Source organism: Macrobrachium nipponense, chromosome 18 (assembly GCF_015104395.2).
Source record: "Macrobrachium nipponense isolate FS-2020 chromosome 18, ASM1510439v2, whole genome shotgun sequence".
NCBI lineage: Eukaryota > Metazoa > Arthropoda > Malacostraca > Decapoda > Palaemonidae > Macrobrachium > Macrobrachium nipponense.
Window position 1 is genome coordinate 82,320,514 of NC_087211.1, and position 20,209 is coordinate 82,340,722.

A 20,209-nucleotide genomic window follows, 5' to 3' on the forward strand; every position below is an offset into this window, starting at 1 on the left:
GCAGAGGCTGGCAGACCAAGTAAGGAACATAAAGAAAAAGAACTGGCTCTCACCAACAGAAAGAGAAGAACTGGAAAGGGAAATGTCACACGACAACGAATTACACGAAGACGAACTGAGAGACGATGCCACAGAAGACGACAGGGATGATGAGGTATCAAACAACGACACACGAAGAAACACCGACGAAGTAACAGACAGGACGGAATGGGTAGAAAAGATTAGACAATGGATGGAGCCAGATACAGAGAGAACAAAGATCCCCTCCATGAAAGCCTACAACACCAAGAAATTAAGGGAGAAAACAAGTGAGGTCAATGAAATAATGGGCATAATACACACCACCAGTATCACAGAAACAAATAACTTGGCATATGCAGGAGCAAGATTAGTAGCAGACTGATGGGGGATCGAACACCAAACACCACCAGCACAACCAACCCAACAGAAACCAAAACAGCAACCTCCTTGGAAAAGGCGCCTGGAAAAGCAAATCATGGTGATGAGATCTGACTTGAGTAAACTGAAAGAGATGGCAGAAAAAAGGCTAAGAAGCAAGAAAACAAAGGAGGAACTCAACGAGAAATACAAAGTACAAGAGAGGGGACTAAACAACACAATAGAAGATGTAAAACAGAGGCTTAAGGCCAAAGCACATAAGATCCAACGGTATATGAACAGGAATAAGGGATACCAACAGAACAAACTATTCGGAACTAACCAGAAAAGACTATACAGCCAACTAAGAGGGGAAGACAACCACCAAGAAATTCCTGAAGCCGAACCAAGTAAGAGACTCTGGGAAAACATATGGAGCAATCCGGGCGGTATCACACAACAAACATGCAACATGGCTCCAGGAAGTCAAGGAAGAAGAAACAGGGAGAATAAAACAAAGATTCACAGAGATCACGACAGACACAGTCAGACACCAACTAAAGAAAATGCCAAACTGGAAAGCTCCAGGTCCCGATGAAGTCCATGGATACTGGCTCAAAAACTTCAAGGCCCTACACCACGAATAGCAGAACAACTCCAGCATTGTATCTCAAATCACCATGCGCCCAGAAAAGACTATACAGCCAACTAAGAGGGGAAGACAACCACCAAGAAATTCCTGAAGCCGAACCAAGTAAGAGACTCTGGGAAAACATATGGAGCAATCCGGTATCACACAACAAACATGCAACATGGCTCCAGGAAGTCAAGGAAGAAGAAACAGGGAGAATAAAACAAAGATTCACAGAGATCATGACAGACACAGTCAGACACCAACTAAAGAAAATGCCAAACTGGAAAGCCCCAGGTCCCGATGAAGTCCATGGATACTGGCTCAAAAACTTCAAGGCCCTACACCACGAATAGCAGAACAACTCCAACATTGTATCTCAAATCACCATGCGCCCAATTGGATGACCACAGGAAGGACATCCTTAGTACAAAAATACAAGAGTAAGGGAAATATAGCCAGTAACTACAGGCCTATCACCTGCCTACCAATAATGTGGAAGTTACTAACAGGTATCATCAGTGAAAGGCTATACAACTAACTAGAGGAGACAAACACCATCCCCCACCAACAGAAAGGCTGCAGAAGGAAGTGTAGGGGCACAAAAGACCAACTCAAGAAAAGAGGCAACAGAATTAACCATCTGATGTTCATGGACGACATCAAGCTGTATGGTAAGAGCATCAAGGAAATAGATACCCTAATCCAGACTGTAAGGATTGTATCTGGGGACATCAGGATGGAGTTTGGAATAGAAAAATGCGCCTTAGTCAACATACAAAAGGGCAAAGTAACAAGGACTGAAGGGATAAAGCTACCAGATGGGAGCAACATCGAACACATAGATGAGACTGGATACAAATACCTGGGAATAATGGAAGGAGGGGATATAAAACACCAAGAGATGAAGGTCACGATCAGGAAAGAATATATGCAGAGACTCAAGGCGATACTCAAGTCAAAACTCAACGCCGGAAATATGATAAAAGCCATAAACACATGGGCAGTGCCAGTAATCAGATACAGCGCAGGAATAGTGGAATGGGCGAAGGCAGAACTCCGCAGCATAGATCAGAAAACCAGGAAACATATGACAATACACAAAGCACTACACCCAAGAGCAAATACGGACAGACTATACATAACACGAAAGGAAGGAGGGAGAGGACTACTAAGTATAGAGGACTGCGTCAACATCGAGAACAGAGCACTGGGGCAATATCTGAAAACCAGTGAAGACGAGTGGCTAAAGAGTGCATGGGAAGAAGGACTAATAAAAGTAGACGAAGACCCAGAAATATACAGAGACAGGAGAATGACAAACAGAACAGAGAACTGGCACAACAAACCAATGCACGGGTAATACATGAGACAGACTAAAGACGGCCACACACACGTGCAGTTTTAACTGACAGTTATGACTGTTCAGTTATAACTGACACAGTTTAAACTGACGTCAGTTAAAAATGAAATGCACACACACACACAGTTCAATCCCTCAGTTTTTATCATGGATTCCGAGGAGTACGATCTTGCCGCTCTCGGTGTAATCTTTGTAATGCTACAAACAAATAGAAAAAAGAAAACTAAAAAGCGTAAACAGTGGTGCAAAAAGTGGTTACTAAGGCGAAATCAATGTTCTGATATTAAATTATTAAAAGAATTAAGTGAAGAACCAATTTATTTTCTCAATTATTTGCGCAAGGTTCAGATCGATAGAGTTCAACGAATTCAACAATCACTTCGTTTTGTTTACGTGCCATCTCAACAAACTGCACTCATCGCTACCACCTGTAGAAATGAGAAGTTGAGAACTGTACAGTTACGAATCCCCACACACGCTCACTTCAGTTACTCCTTTCGGTTAAAAATATGGAACATTGTATTTGTCTCAGTTTAACTGTACAGTTTTGTTGAACTGACGAAATGAGCAACTGAGATACCCACACACGTGCAGTTTTAACTGACAGTTATAACTGAACAGTTATAACTGTCAGTTAAAACTGCACGTGTGTGGCCGGCCTAAAGAACTAGCCAGCGATGACACGTGGCAATGGCTACAGAGGGGAGAGCTAAAGAAGGAAACTGAAGGAATGATAACAGCGGCACAAGATCAGGCCCTAAGAACCAGATATATCCAAAGAACGATAGATGGAAATAACATCTCTCCCATATGTAGGAAGTGCAATACGAAAAATGAGACCATAAACCACATAGCAAGCGAATGTCCGGCACTTGCACCGAACCAGTACAAAAAGAGGCATGATTCAGTAGCAAAAGTCCTCCACTGGAGCCTGTGCATGAAACATCAGCTAGCTTGCAGTAATAAGTGGTACGAGCACCAACCTGAAGGAGTGATAGAAAATGATCTGGCAAAGATCCTCTGGGACTATGGTATCAGAACAGATAGGGTGATACGTGCAAATAGACCAGACGTGATGTTGATTGACAAAATCAAGAAGAAAGTATCACTCATTGATGTCGCAATACCATGGGACACCAGAGTTGAAGAGAAAGAGAGGGAAAAAAATGGATAAGTATCAAGATCTGAAAATAGAAATAAGAAGGATATGGGATATGCCAGTGGAAATTGTACCCATAATCATAGGAGCACTAGGCACGATCCCAAGATCCCTGAAAAGGAATCTAGAAAAACTAGAGGCTGAAGTAGCTCTACGACTCATGCAGAAGAGTGTGATCCTAGAAACGGCGCACATAGTAATAAAAGTGATGGACTTCTAAGGAGGCAGGATGCAACCCGGAACCCCACACTATAAATACCACCCAGTCGAATTGGAGGACTGTGATAGAGAAAGAAAAAAAAAAAAAAAATAATAATAATAATAATAATAATAATAATAATAATAATAATAATAATAATAATAATAATGCACCTTAGTCAACGTACAAAAGGGCAAAGTAACAAGGACTGAGGGGATAAAGCTACCAGATGGGAGCAACATCAAACACATAGATGAGACTGGATACAAATACCTGGGAATAGTGGAAGGAGGGGATATAAAACACCAAGAGATGAAGGACACGATCAGGAAAGAATATATGCAGAGACTCAAGGCGATACTCAAGTCAAAACTCAACGCCGGAAATATGATAAAAGCCATAAACACATGGGCAGTGCCAGTAATCAGATACAGCACAGGAATTGTGGAATGGACGAAGGCAGAACTCCACAACATAGACCAGAAAACTAGGAAACATATGACAATACACAAAGCACTACACCCAAGAGCAAATACGGACAGACTATACTTAACACGAAAGGAAGGAGGGAGAGGACTACTAAGCATAGAGGACTGCGTCAACATCGAGAATAGAGCGCTGGGGCAATATCTGAAAACCAGTGAAGGCGAGTGGCTCGAGAGTGCATGGGAAGGACTGATAAAAGTAGACGAAGACCCAGAAATATACAGAGACAGGAGAATAACAAACAGAGCAGAGGAATGGCACAACAAACCAATGCACGTACAATACATGAGACAGACAAAAGAACTGGCCAGCGATGACACATGTCAATGGTTACAGAGGGGAGAGCTCAAGAAGGAAACTGAAGGAATGATAACAGCGGCACAAGATCAGGCCCTAAGAACCAGATATATCCAAAGAACGATAGATGGAAATAACATCTCTCCCATATGTAGGAAGTGCAATACGAAAAATGAGACCATAAACCACATAGCAAGCGAATGTCCGGCACTTGCACCGAACCAGTACAAAAAGAGGCATGATTCAGTAGCAAAAGTCCTCCACTGGAGCCTGTGCATGAAACATCAGCTACCTTGCAGTAATAAGTGGTACGAGCACCAACCTGAAGGAGTGATAGAAAACGATCAGGCAAAGATCCTCTGGGACTATGGTATCAGAACAGATAGGGTGATACGTGCAAATAGACCAGACGTGACGCTGATTGACAAAATCAAGAAGAAAGTATCACTCATTGAGTTGAAGAGAAAGAAAGGGAAAAAATCGATAAGTATCAAGACCTGAAAATATAAATAAGAAGGATATGGGATATGCCAGTGGAAATTGTACCCATAATCATAGGAAAACTAGGCACGATCCCAAGATCCCTGAAAAAAGAATATGGAAAAACTAGAGGCTGAAGTAGCTCCAGGACTCATGCAGAAGAGTGTGATCCTAGAAACGGCGCACATAGTAAGAAGAGTGATGGACTCCTAAGGACGCAGGATGCAACCCGGAACCCCACACTATAAATACCACCAAGTCGAATTGGAGGTCTGTGATAAAGCAAAAAAAAAAAAAAAAAAAAAAAAAAAAAAAAATAATAATAATAATAATAATAGTGTACTGGATTATGATGAAATGTGTACTGGTTCATGAGAAAATCCATGGCATATCTAGATTAATAAAAAAACTTTTTTCGTATCGGACATTGCATGCTCAAGGTCACGCAATGCGTTTCCCTGTCACGAATAATAATAATAATAATAATAATAATAATAATAATAATAATAATAATAATAATAATAAAACAGTCTACAGCAATTAAAATCTGTCATCCTTCAGCAGACACTTTATTCTATCCTAATTTTCACTTTGGTTTTTATTCACAAACCGTAATTTGCGGGAATTTTAACTGCAGTATAAGCGAGCAATGTTATCGAATTGATAGCATTTCTATATATATACATCTCTCGCGTTAACTGAACGACTTATGGCTTATTAGTTTATTGATAAGTACTTCTATGTGTAAAATCTACTGGTCATTTTTACCAGATACATATGTAATTTAAAAGCCATAATGCCCTCTTAACTTCTCAAATTATCTGCTCTTTTTTTCGTATACGCTTGTCACTACGTTTCCCGCTGCCGGACATCATGATTTCTTCATATTGCTTTTTTTTTTTTAAGTTGGATCTCAGGGATTTGTGATGATAAGCGTAACCCCCCTCAAATAGAGCAAAGAATTTGAGAAGTTAAGAGGGCATTGTGGCTATTTCAATGACGCTAAATATTAATACAGCTATATTACCGTAAAACCCAACCGAATATCGCCGCGCTATTTTTAGCAACAGACCAACGTAATCATTCACAAAACAGAACACTCCTCTTAATGGTCGATTACACGCATCGTTAAAGCGACTCCATTATTCACGCTTTATATTCGGGAGTTACGGATGTTAATTGCGATAATGATATTCGTAAAAATCTCCATAACAAACGACCATTAAAGTTAATTGATTCTCGGAGGCGCACTTGCGCGAAATTCCTGTCGTCTGCTGAAGTTCCAGGTATATCCACATCTCGAATCGAGATCCCCGGTTTAAATATCTTTCAAAATATGGAGCGGAGACTTTCGTTTCGACCTTAACTACGGCCGCGTCAATGCTGTATGGGTGACAGACGATGACACGCCATTTAATCGGCGATTTTAATTAACTTTCAGAAGAGGTGGACGAGTCTGGATGGGGGTTCGAGGCGTTTCGAAATCTAGACTCGGCTCGAGAGGCCCCCAGCGGCGAGTTCGAACTTCGGCGAAGTGGTTTCGGTTGGGCGAATGCGTTGTCATTCGACAAGGTTTGGATTATTCATTTCGATAAAATTATTAATACATCGTAAAAAGAAGGGGGTATCATCCCGCAACTCGCCGTGACGGGGAACGTAACCTTGTTTGTTGCGGGTCGGGCGTTCGAACGAAGCACCGCCAGCCGGTTCGAAGCAGGAGGCGTTCCGGACTAGATTCTTAGACAGTTGTTGGTGGAGCAGACGCAAATATGATGGAGGAGGGAGCGTACGGTGGAGGCAAGGCAGGGGCACCTTTCGACCCCCTGGCCTTCGTGCAGCGACCTCAGGTTATCTTGAGAGCAGTGACATGGGTTAGTAGCGGTGCCGCCGAGTGTTGGGGAGGGAAAAAGGAGAAGGGGAGAGAGAGAGAGTGAGTGTGAGAGTGGCAGTTCAGCATCATCTTCTTCTCCCTCTCGACGACGACGAAGTGGTGGTGATCGGTCCCTGAGGCTCTATCGATTTTTGACAGTGGCCAAGTTTTCGTGGTGTGTGTGTGTGTAAACACTCCCTCTGATTTATTTGTATTCTCGAGTGGTAAACGTCCGCCGACGGCTTCGGTCAAAGCCTGCTCATATCCCGTTTTATTTCCCCCCCCCCTTTCAATTTTATAATCGTGCCCTGAGTAAGTGAGTTCGTGAGTCACCGTCGAGTGACGGGCCCTCTCGTCTCTCTCTCTCTCTCTCTCTAGGCCCCTCTCTCACTCTCCCTCTCCTCGACTTTTATACCCTCCGTCAGTTGAGTTGTCTGTAAGGCTCGATAAATCGCAAATGTTTTGTTCAAGTGTTTTGTCCTTGGTATCTTTGTTCATAAATAAAATGGCTGTTCGACAAAATGGCTAGCTATTAAAATCCAGGCCAAAGGCACTGTCCCTCTTATTATTACCTTAACCGACCTTTTTTCGATGACAGTGAGCCCCCTTTTCAAGTGTCGTATTTGATTTACAGCCAAAAACTATTATAGCTTTGATTAAGAATCTAATTTTATCCTTATTCTCATTAATTAAATTATCTCGCAAAATTGGTTTACTATTTTTCCCATGGCTAAACCAGGCTATTTATTACACAATAAAAATTCGTACAGGCCACTCTGATGTTGAGGTAATGAATAATCTTTCGATAAAAGTTCATAATAATAATAATAGCCTAATAATAATAGTAATTATTATATTATAATAATTACTACCTACTGCTCAAGTTACAACTTCAGTGAGAAAAGCCGAATGCTACAAGCCCCAAGGGATAATAAATAAAGCTTCCTATTTAAGAGCACAAACAAAGAGTAAGCAACCATGTATGAAAACATAAAAAAACAAAAATAAGTGAGATAAAACAATTGAAACTGGGGAAACTACTGCATTTACTTGACTAGGGAGTTCATACCGTAATTTGATCTCATATAGTAGAACAAAATTAATGGAAAAATATATTGTCAAACATTGCAAAGTACCCAGTTGTACCAAACTTAGGTTAGGGCATGCTAAGTTAAGCCTTGATTTTATTTTGGATGGAGGTAGTGCACTACTTATGAACGATTTATGTTTGTAACTTGGTTACAGTATTCTTCGCGCCTATTTAAATACAGTGTGATATAAAGTTAATACACTACTGTACGTTTTTGCAACCTAAATCACAATACTGCATTAGGTAGATCTTGGCCATCCAGGTTAGATTGTCTCCCAGTAGGTGGTACGGGCGTAATTTTGGGGAAAGATTGTAAGATCATCGAAGGGGAAAGTGATTCGGGGTCGGGTTTAATGTGATTTCCTCATTTAATATAGGATGTATGTTATAACCATATTCTATAATGACTTCACTTCTCTAATAAATCTTGGCTTTTAAACGTGCGTAAAATCAACGTTCAAATCTTGATTTCTGCATTTTAATGAGTTAATATCACGTAATTACATATTCAACTGCATCCATATCATATTTTTATGGCCACTTAGCACTTTAGTATTAATATGGTACTTGACGTTGGTTGCTGATAAGAATGATTACGAATTTGATGTGGGGTAACTACATGCGTATTACTTATGCAAAGTTCTTCATCTCAGTTGGCAATGTTGAGATAATGAGTCAAGTGGTGTTTGGGGGTTTGTTATCTATCATTCGTATTTTTTCCTGTGATTACGGAGAGATAATCCAGTGTATAAGAGCAAGTGGAAGTAAAGATAAAGACTGCTTTCAAAATTAAATATTGATGGTGATGCATTATAAAAAGAATTCCCCTTCTCTTCTGACTTAGTGTCAAGTGAGTCTAACCATTTCTCTTCTGTGCAACTTCAGGTCCTTGTAATTCATCTCTTTCATCTTCTGCACCTCTTTATCTTTCTGTCCAACCTCTCCAATGCTTTTTCATTCATAACCACTGAATGGCTCAAATTTCCCAGTGCTTGGCTGTATGGCCTAAATTTTATCACTCTTTTGTTCTTTGTATTAATGAAAGCATTACATTTCTGTCATCTTTTTTTGAGATGAACTTAGTAGGAAAATTATAGAGGCTACTGGGGTGAGAGATCTTGTTTGTTCATACATCTTAGCCACAAATAGGCAAATTTTCCATGAATAATGTCTACATATGTTCCATAGAGAAGTCTGCGAATCCGGGGGCGGGTGGGGGGTTACTGTAGTGGTTCTTCAAAATCTTGTAGAAATATCCTACTGTTTACAGTTGGTTGCTGAGGTTTCTGTACTTGCCACGAATTTCATGGTGAAATCTACACTTGTAGTCACCAGTCCTTGTGTGTGAAAGATCTGTATGGTGCTTCAGAAATAGCAACTGCCGTTGCTCTTGATGTTAGATTTATTTGCTGTTTTCCGATTGATATTTTTAACCCTTTGAATAGTTTTACTTGTTACTGAGTTTCCTCATCTGTTACTCTGCCTTTTGAACTGAACTGGGAAATCTTGACTCCTCTGTTACTAGGCTTTTTGAATTTGGAAATCTTGACTGGTGAGTTTTGATGTCTACATTTCCCCAGTCCAAAGATTCATTTTTTCAGTGTCAGTATTTAAGAGTATGAGAGGTCCATTGCCATGCAGTACTTTAATTTCAACTTGCAAGACTATTTCTGTTTTTATTGTCACATGAGTTGACTCTCGGACTGATTTTTTTTTTCTGTGTTGATATACTGTACCTTTAACCAAATACCCATGACACATTACCTTACACCTACTGTATATATATCTTTTAACCCATTTTTCCAGGCCCTTAACCACCATTCCGATGTCCTAAACCTATTACCGAACTTCTGGGAGTCTTTTAGAGGTAACCGGATATCCTTAAGTTTGGTTGCAATATCCTTTGTCCGACAGCCCAGTTTGCAATTGTTTGTCTCCAAAATTTATATGCTACTTGAGTTGTCATTTCAAGGTCCTTCTGCCATGTTCTCTGTACTGTATGCATTTCAATCCTTCCTCTACACTCTCAACTTTATTGTCATAATTGAAACCATTTCTTGCTTTATGCCCCAACAAGCGCACAGGACAAATTGAGTTATAGATATTGTTCACATCAAATTCACTCACTTGAGCTTCATCCAAAAATGTGTGTGCACTTCAAGGACTGCTGCTGTTTTTTTTAAAAGTTTTTTTACCTTTTACCACTACTTCAATTGACAGAGTATACATTACTTATAATTTATGGTAGGATATCAAGCTACATATAGAGGTATTAAATACTGAGCAGTTAAGATTGTGCTTATTATCATAATTGTCTTGTGCTAGATGGCTGTAAGTGTTCCTTAACCGATTGCCAGATGACTAAACCTTTACTCTGTATAATCATAGAAAAAGTACCTCTTGGTAATGTGCATTTATTATATACTACAATCCAACATACAGTACCGTATTTCCATCATCAAATTTCACTGCTTTCATCAGAGATGATGTCTGCGCTTGTGTTAACTGTGCTCAATAGAGTGTATGCTTAGTTGACATTGTTATAGTATTAGTTTTGGTTTAATTTTATAATTTTTTTTAGTTTTTCTTTGTTATATATATGTAATACTTCCACAATACCCTTAGGTCTTGCATGGTTTTAATTGTTATTTGGTTTTGCAGGCCGTCTCTTTATCCTTGCGAAGTTTGAACTGTTATTTGTGTTTTGTGAGTAGTGAAACCAGGTCGTTTTGTGCTGCAGAGGATTTATATATACGTGCTTCAAGGTTCTATTATAAAGAATAATTGTGAGAGTGGTAGGTGAAGGCGAAATGCCTACGGTTAAGTTGGCTCTCACAGTGATGCAAGCTATAGTTGCCCCTCGTCAAATCACTCTTATATATCTGTGGCTCTCTTTTGTGTATTAGATTGGCTTTCTCTGAAGATAATGAGTTGTGAGGTGTTTGCCTGTATGGGAATTTGATAGCCTATGGTCGGGTACTGGATATGGTAACAACACCAGTAAAGACATTCATTGTTTGAGTACTCATGTTTTATGTATTACATTTCATTGCGATATAGTTTCAAAAGTTACGTGAGAATGAATGAGGGGCAATTATCTATGACCACTGACATTATAATGTTGTGTGGCTTGATGCAATCGGCTTGGGAAGGTTTATTTATAGTCATGTGTTAGGTTGTCTGATTAAAATAGCTGCATACTGATGAACCCAGAACATACTACATTCTACCTGTTTAAGATACTTTTTCAACCTCAAAATGCAGATATTGTTTTTCCTTATGAAAAGAATGGTTTGTTTACCCTATATTAAAGTCTCCCATTTGGAATATAGTGTTACATACTGAACTGAAACTTTATTGTTATTAGTAATCTTTAGGATAGGTTATTGTTCAGGCGTGTGAGGTTTTTGTAGATCCAGGCAGTACATTGCTGTCATATATTGAGTTTAACCGTTTTCCTTTTCATTTTATACATTTAACTTTCCTGGCAGATATATACTTAGCTATAGACTCCGTCGTCCATAGCTAAGTACTAGTATATATCTGCCAGGTAAGTATGTATAAAACTTTATTGTATCATGACAATATCATATATAATGTCACTTTTTTGCCTTTGCTCTTATTTACACTGATGATTGAAGCATGAATGGCGTTATAGAGAGATTTTGGTGACATTGCTTCCTAAGTCTTTTGAATGTTGACTGACTTGCTTTGGTACACATCATTGAACAGCACCCTTTGACTTTATTGTAAAGCACACCTTGACCTGTTGAAATTAAGTGATATTGTACATTTGATTTTGGACACCTAAACCTTTGAAGTTCCCATGTATTTTAACCACATATTCTGATGTGGCTTTTTATTTGTGTAGTGTTTTTTTTTATTTATTTTACAAGACCATAAAATAATTCATCTTCAGACTAAAACAATAAGTAGCATCATATGATGAAATTTTACAGTGAGCGATAAAAAGAAATACATATATTAATAAACCCAAAAATGGGTAGTCTACTTTGCCATAAATGAAAGTTATTCAGAGAGTAAAAAAAATCTGAAAGGATTAATATTTTCTTATGTAAGATGCTCTTTTGCAGTGGTCTTTTACTCTTGTGATAAAAAAAAAAAAAATGTAATTGTCTTAACTAGAATTGGACATTTGCTCTGGCTTCATTTCAGTTACATGAAAGCATGATAATGGTTAATTATTAAGTTGTCTTTTGTAACCAGTGGCTCCCCTCAAAGTCAGGTTTTACAACATGCTGTAGAAATAGTTTTCTGGTTAATAACCAGTTCTTCCCAAAGAATTAAAACTGATGGTACTGAACATGCCTCAAGTTTTCCCTAGTAGCAGATTTGTATGTTAGAATATCCCCCACTTAATAGAAGAATTTCATCCAGACTGGCAAGTTTTGTTGTTACGATACCATTTGTTGTTTCTTAATATTCATGTATACTTGTCCTTTTCCTGCTTTGAATTTTGAAAAATCTCTCTGATGCTAATAAGTAGTGAGGCTACTGAGTTTGGAAGTGTTTACATCTAATTTATTTATTTATTTTTTTTTTCAGACTGCTACATTCCATTTTCTCTGAAATACTAGCATCAGTTTCCCTTGTATACGTACTGTGCATAACTTCCATACTGCTTTTGTTCAGTTTATTTATGTAGCAGTTAATTAACTTCCTTAACTTTTAAGACTAAAAGAAGACTGATTGTGGTTCTTACCATTATTTTTCTCTGTAACCTAACTGAGACCCCTATCCTCATGTAATGTTTACATATCTGGCCTTCCCAAGAATAGGCTGGACTTGAAATACAGTGCGTCCTTGACTTATGGCGGGGGATCCATTTTAGCGCCGCACTGTAAGTTGATTTTTTGCCATTGTCAGCACTTTAGGCCCCATTAACTCTATGCCTATTCTTGCCGTTAGCATTGTCGCATTGTCAACGGCGCCGTAACTTGATGCAATTTTTGCAACTTAATGTTGTCGAAATGGGCTAGAAGCTTGGAGATGCAGTGTTTTGTAAAAAGTATGGACTTTTAAAGTTTTAATTGTATTTTATTTAAAATTATTGTTTAAGTTTATTTTTACATGGCAGATACATTGTACAGGCAGTCCCTGGTTATCGGTGGGGGTTCTGTTCCCGGGGATGTGCTGATAAGCGAAAACCACCATTAACCAAAACTTGGTGATTTATGGGGCCACAGTGGGGCTTATGGCACCAATAACAGATTTTCAGCGCCATAAGCACCCTTATGGCGCCGATAACCGGAACTTGGCCTGTTTTGGTGCCATAAATTGCCGGATCGCTGATAACCTGGGACTGCCTGTACTGAATAGATAAAAAAAAAAAAAACTTGATTCTGATATGCACAGCCTTGTATTGCATGATGTGAAAAGATAGCATTGACGGGTGTTAAAAGAAAACTTAATGTTACTATGGTTTTCAGCACATTTTGAGGGGATGGCCCTTTCTCCCTTTACGTCTGACTGGCTGAGATGAAGGAAGTGGTGGATTCGTAAGTTATCGCTTTTCTTGATAAGGGGGTTGTCACCTCCTCCAACCGCTGCCCTACTCATTAGCTGTTTCTGAATGTTGAGATGAAAATACTGTTTGCAGCCAAGTCAATAACAGACCAACCAAGACATCACGAGCAACATTGCTATGGCAGAGATAATGATAATGTTTTCCTTTTATTTTACCCCCCTTCAATCCTCTTGGAATGACTTTTCGACATGCTTTTCATTATGAGCCCGAGTGATGCATGGACTGAAAGTTTCAGGTAGGGATCCAGACAGATCATACCCTGTATGGTATAGTTTTGAGACACGTCTTCAGAGGTTCACTGCTCAAGTTCTTTTAGTGGTTTTCTGTTTGGAGACTTGTACAGTCGTCCCTCAACTTATGCCAAATTCACTTTTGCAAACTTGAAAATTTGTATGGAAATCTTCCAGGAAAAAATCACATGTACAGTAGTTCTGAAATGCAAAATTACATTTGCTGCACACACCAAGATTGTGAAGAATGCCTAAAAAACGTGTTTACATTTTTGTTGCAAATGACCACGACTTTAAACCAGGACTGTGACATTTTCATAAGACAACTGATGATTTAACTCCTAATACTTGTTGAAAAGCACACCTTGAAATTTGAACAGTATCTCTCTTTACCAAACTGTACTTTCTATACATCCCTGTTACATAAAACCAATGTCAAGCATACTTCGGTAAATGAAGTATAACTTATTTGAAAACTCCAGCAGGAGAGGTAGAGAGGAAGAGAATATTGAACACTATTTTGTAAGAGGCAGTGGTAGTTTTGCGTATGCATCACTATTAGTCTGAACTCAGAGAGTGAGTTTATATCAGTACTGTAATTGGTTTTGTAGAACAAATTTCTATACTAACTTAAATGATACGTACAGAAATTTGACGGTGAGGTTTTACACGTGTATAGTATTTACTACATTGTTATAGATATTACAATATGAATAATCTAGAAATTATTTTACGCTTAGTATACTCTAGACAGCATGATGTACATAGGCTATGTATACATTCAAAAATTCCCTTCCTACACTTGATCATACCGTTTCATGTAAGGGATGAGAATCTGGGCAATTTCTTACATACGATGTTTGTCCTGGAACTAAACCAAACCAAACCTGCATGTTAAGTTGAGGGCCGACTGCGTTGGGAATTGTGCCATTTCAGAGGTATGACCTCTGTCTCAGCTTGAGACTGGAGGGATTTAAGGTTACTGTATGTATTGCGGCTTTCTTTTCCCCAAAGATGCATTCGTACGAACAACTTTCTAACAGAATGTCCCTTTCTATCACTTCCTTTTCTTGAGATGATCCTAGAGTTTGGGTAATCTAGTAGTTATTTTACCTAATTTCCTATTAGATTTCTGGTTTACGGGGTGTGCTGTTGGGTAGAATAACTGCTCATAAGCCCTTTTTTTTTTCCCACAAGAGATAATGAAATGATAATGGTGATTGACTGATAGGTATGAAGAATGAAGATGAAATACTAAATGTATGCAGTGATCCGCCATAAGATTTTTCTGTGTTGAGTGGTATGATTATTTTATAGCTTGTGGTATCAAATGGGTTTTTATAATTGCTGTACTTTGTGGCCACCCACATATTTTTAAGAGCGAAACCATCCAATAACACTTAGGGTGGCTTACTTTTTATAACACGACTCAAACACTTGTGTGTGATTTGCTGAACGTGGGCAGCGTTTAAAATGCTGCAGATTGTAGTGGATTTTAAATGAAAATATATTTCATGTTTTCTAACAGGTGCTGAATTCCTAACTACATACTGTCCTGTAATTTTGTTAAGCTACGCACCTGTTTTTCTCTTGCTTGCTACTGCCAACAGATAATGAAGGCAGCTTTAGTTTTTATAATCAAGGTTTTCATATTCTGAAACTTGGAACTTTCTTATTCTTTCATTCTTTTTTTCTCTGTTTACTCTATTGACTGGGATATAAGCATGGGGCATTGATGGGCATTTGCTGCTCAGTGTGGCACAAGCCCAAAGAGTTACCTACATAAACTTGTTGGAGATGTCATTGCATATGTTGCATTAAGATTGGGTTGCCCTGTGAGTTGAGGTGGATGACACGGTATGTAGTTTTATCACTCTTGGATTTCCCTCTCTCTTTCTCATTGAAATTGCCATTTCCTTTTAGAAGTTTAGTTTACAGCCTTCCATGTTTGGTTTTAAATTTTATTTTAAATTTCTTCTTTTTATCTCTTTTTGTATTTGAAATGAATGAGTTGATTACCCTGATACTCTGATATTGCATATTGACTCACAGATGTGTGACTAGCATTGTGTAAATTACTGTACAATGTCAAAAGCGTCTTTCATATTTACTTGCAGAAGTGAGACCAGAATGGTGTGAGTTATGTACAATCTCAAAAACATCGTACAGGCAAAATAAACCTTGAACTTTTCTCTTCTCTTTCAGTTTTTCTCCATTATTGTCTTTGGATGCATTTCTTCGCAAGGGTGGACGAAAGATGCCAAAGGAAAGGAAACCTGCCTTTATAATGGGGACAGCAACGCCTGCAACTACGGTGTGGGCATCTCTGTCATCGCTTTCATGGCCTCTATTGGGTTCATTGTTGGAGAATATCTCTTTGAACAGATGTCCTCTGTCAAGACGAGGAAACGATATGTCATGGGTGATATGGGATTTTCAGGTAAGAGTCTTGGAACTTACGTTTGTCGATTTTAGCTAGTTAGCTTTCAGTTTTGACCGAGGCGGTGTGTTCTGACCTAGTCAAGTGTGTTTTATTTTATTTTATTTTATTTTTTCAATTTAACTTATGATTACTGTATGAATATTTATGCAAAAGTATAGTGTAGCAAGTTACTGTATATAATGAGGCTTATACTTCAGTCTGATATATAATGGATGCTACATGTATTACATAATATATTTTTGATGAGCCTTGAATATAGATCATCACCACATCTCCATTGTACTTTGATATTTATTTCAAGATTTGCCAGACTACCAAAAAGTAATAATTGCATCCATAAAAGAATCAAGTTTTCGTATCCCTTACCCTTGTGCCATAATTGAAACTGTATGGGTGCTGTATTGGAATGTTTTTAGTAGCTAATGAGTTGCCCTTGAAAGTACTTGATTGGAGGTTGATAGTAAGAAAGTTTATAAGGATCTATTTTCACAGCTTTGTGGGCCTTCTTGTACTTCATTGGATTTTGTTACCTGACCAACCAGTGGAGTAATGCAGATGATCCACCAGGGGGCTATGGTGTTAATAATATGCAAGCAGCTATTACCTTCAGTTTCTTTGCCATCTTTCCTTGGGTAAGCTATGACACTGATGCTTGAGCCTTGCTTTAAGTATTGTTGCTTATTTTAGGTGATGTGGTTCACCGTTATTGGGACTATGATGCTATGCAAATTTGCACAAGACTTTATCAGATGTAGTGTCTTTTTCTTTATAATTTTTCAGTTATCATGTTTTGTTTTATCTGGTTACAGCGTCCTTTCGGCCCCGAGCTGCAACCTCTTTCGTTCCTTTTGCTGTACTTCATCCAAATTCTCTTTCTTCCGTCTGATTTTCCACCTTCTCCTAACAATTGTTTCTTAGTGCAACTATGAGGTTTTCCTCCTGTCAAACTTTTCAAACCTTATTACTGTCACTTCCAGCACTGAATGACCTCATAGGTCCCAGCGCTCTGTGTTAGTTCTGTCCAGATAATTGCTGTTTTATATGGACCTCTGGTTTTGTAGCTTTTGTTGTCCCTGGGTTTAAAATGGTTAAATAAATAATGAAAATAGATTTTGTAATGCTGAATGTGGTCATTGATGGGAGATAAAAGTTTAAGTTGGTGGAATGATAGAAAATTACTTTTAGAATATGAATGTAATGCATTTTTAATCAGCAAAACTATTAAGATTTACAAAGCTTGCTTAATAGAATGCATCATATATCTAGAGGGATGATTCAAAAAACATATTTGAAGAAAGATGGAAGCAATGAGGAAGGAGTATGCAATGCACACAGGGATGAAATAACACGTTAAGATAGGATTGATGAGCTCTTTTCTAATGCTGCGCCTTTTGTCTTTCCATTCAAAAGGCTGCTGCAGCATACTTGGCCTTCTTAAGGTACAAACAAGGAGCTGACCAAGCCTTCGCTCCAAGCTACGAAGCAGATCCTACAAACATGGGAGGCTACAACAGCTACCCAGATGCCACAGATCCTGACGGAGGTTATTCTCAGCCTCCGTTTGGTGGACAGCCAGCCCAGCCACAGACAGGTATGGAAAACGTTGCTGACATGGGGAACATGGGGTATCAGTCGCAGGCATGATCCTTTTATATCTTGACGAGGAAGCGGTTGTTCCTTCTTGTTGGAGATTGCTTTCTGATTTTGAGCTCCTAAGTCTGGTTCATTGTACTCAAGTGACGTTGTCACTGAGCTCCGAAAGCTTTCTGTATGTTTGTTCCTTTATTTTGTACGTGTAATTTTATGAAGCTGCAGTCACTGACTTAGAAAAGCATGTTGGGGAGAGATTTTTCAAGTGTTCAAGAACTTGTCGGATATTTTCGAGCGAGAGACAAAATGTTATAAAGGAATGAACATATAAAGTTGCATGTGTCATACTGAAGAAACCTGTGAAGCATTCAAGTCACTTATTAGACAGTGCAATGCTGAAGCAATGCAATTTTTCTCTGGTGAATAACAAGTGCAGTGTACCCGCAACTTACGCAAGCGTTTTCACAGATGCTTCAGCTTTTTGTTCTTAGGAGTAAAAGCTTTTGAGTCTCGTGTGGCATTATAATTCAGATTTTATTTTGTTTTCACTAGGAAGTGATAGTTTTTACCATTTTGTTCCCGGAAAGGGTTACTACAAAACGTTAATTATCTGTAGGATTTTGTCAGGTATTTTCAAATCGACTTGAAAGTATGTGGAAGATTTAGGGAACTGTACATTGTGTAAGGCTAAGGGAAAAAGCAATATTTTTCAGATGGTTTTATCTGGTCCTTTAACTTGTGTAATTAATACACAGCAGTTTGTGGATTCTATTATGCATATTTTTAGGCAATACCCTCTCTTGGAGGGATTTTGCACTTGTGTCCCCATAGGTAGATTGTATGTAAATTATTCCAACCTTACCTGTTAAATTATTTTTGCTGTAACCATGTCATGATTCCTATGAAATGGATTATGCACATGGGAGTGTGAAGTTATAAGCAGCGGTGTTATGACGTATACAGTGTGACAGTGTTGTACCAGTTAATCGAAAAATGTTAGCGGAGAGGTTGTATGTTATAAATTTGGTTTAGTCAGTAATTAGTTTTTAATGGAGCCAGATGATGGTACGGACTCTGTAGGTAATTAACTTTTGTTATTATATAATTATGAACCCTATTCATATGGAACAAGATCACTTGAAATTCAAGGCTTCCAAAGAATATGGTGTTCATTTGAAAGAAGCAACAGAAGGTAGTAGGAAACACAGAAAGAGGAGATCAGTTATTAGAAACGTTAAGAGGATGTCGTCTTCAGCTTTTTAATTTGGTTAGGTTCTATTATTTCGTTTCACAAGTTGATAATGTTGAATACTCACAGAACACGTATACTATATAAAGCCTAGTCCAACCCATGAAAAAATTGGGTTTATAGATGAAGATTTGAAGTTTTTAATTTAATTCAGAATTTTATGCAATTACACTGCATTCTTGGGAGGGGGTAGTGGGTTCACATTACTGCCTAGTGTTTGTCAAACCTATATTTTGAACAAAAGGATATTTAGTAAAGAATTGATCAAGGTATAGAGGCTTCCATTCACCTGCTGTTGAGGATATTATCTTTGCTACTTAGAAGAACAGAGTTCAGTATGTAACAGATATAATTGACAGTCAGGAGTCTCTGATATTACTTTAGAGCTTACCTTGTTCATACATTTAACCTTTGAGACTGTATGGCATCAGTTGGTAGAGTTCTCTGAAGCACAGATGCCGACAAATCGGTAATGGTACCTCAGCAGTTTGCTCACTCATCTGTGTACATAACAGATTTGTTTTTCTTAGGTGTATCTAGTCAGCTGTATAGGTTGTACTGTAATATAATCCCATAATAATGATGTTGATATTGCAGTTTTATTTGGTACAAATTTGTTTTTGAATGTTGATTTTCTCTGGAATATTTATAAGATTGTTTCTGTTAAATTCTGTTTTCGTAAAGCTTCTGCTTTGCAGTGTAATTGATATTTGTACTGTAGTGGGCAAATGATTAAAATGTAGAGGTCTAAAATTCTTTCATTCTCACAGATTTCTTACAGTACCTTTTTGTCAATTTTTGCTGAGTAATGGTTCTAGCAGTTTTTCTGAATGAAGCTCTTAGTTGTAAGCCTGACCACCTTTTGTTTGATGTCCGGCGAGAATTCCTGAGACTCATGTTTAGAGGAATATTCAATACTTTGCTCGTACTAGAAACTAACAAAAATATAAACTCCAGTTTGAGGGTTGTTGACCCTTACAAGATACTTTGTGAAAAGTGGATACATAGTATGTTATCTTATACATAACTGTATATGTTTTTTTATGGTCTCACTTTAGACTAAGGACAAGATGCTGGTTTACATTAAACAATTTTTTTTCTTTATTGGTCATGCTCTTAGATGTCATCTTGACTAATATTGTCTTCTGACATGCAGACTATGTAATCAGAGTTTCTGGAATGATTTGACAGCTGGA

General features: G+C 38.2%; 1 protein-coding gene across 2 annotated transcripts in view; it reads left to right on the forward strand.

Moving 5' to 3' along the window:
• Positions 1-6,709: 6,709 nt before the first annotated feature.
• Positions 6,710-20,209, forward strand: part of LOC135197274 (synaptogyrin-like) — a 30,209-nt gene continuing 16,709 nt past the window's right edge. Inside the window, exons 1-4 of one of the 2 annotated variants that reach the window (XM_064224391.1) lie at positions 6,710-6,864; positions 15,937-16,171; positions 16,667-16,806; positions 17,585-17,765. In XM_064224391.1, coding sequence (XP_064080461.1) covers positions 6,763-6,864; positions 15,937-16,171; positions 16,667-16,806; positions 17,585-17,765 — 658 coding nt within the window. In that variant the 5' untranslated portion in view covers positions 6,710-6,762. Of the gene's footprint in view, positions 6,865-15,936; positions 16,172-16,666; positions 16,807-17,584; positions 19,767-20,209 lie in introns of those variants that run through there. The other variant, XM_064224390.1, reaches the window with a different exon arrangement.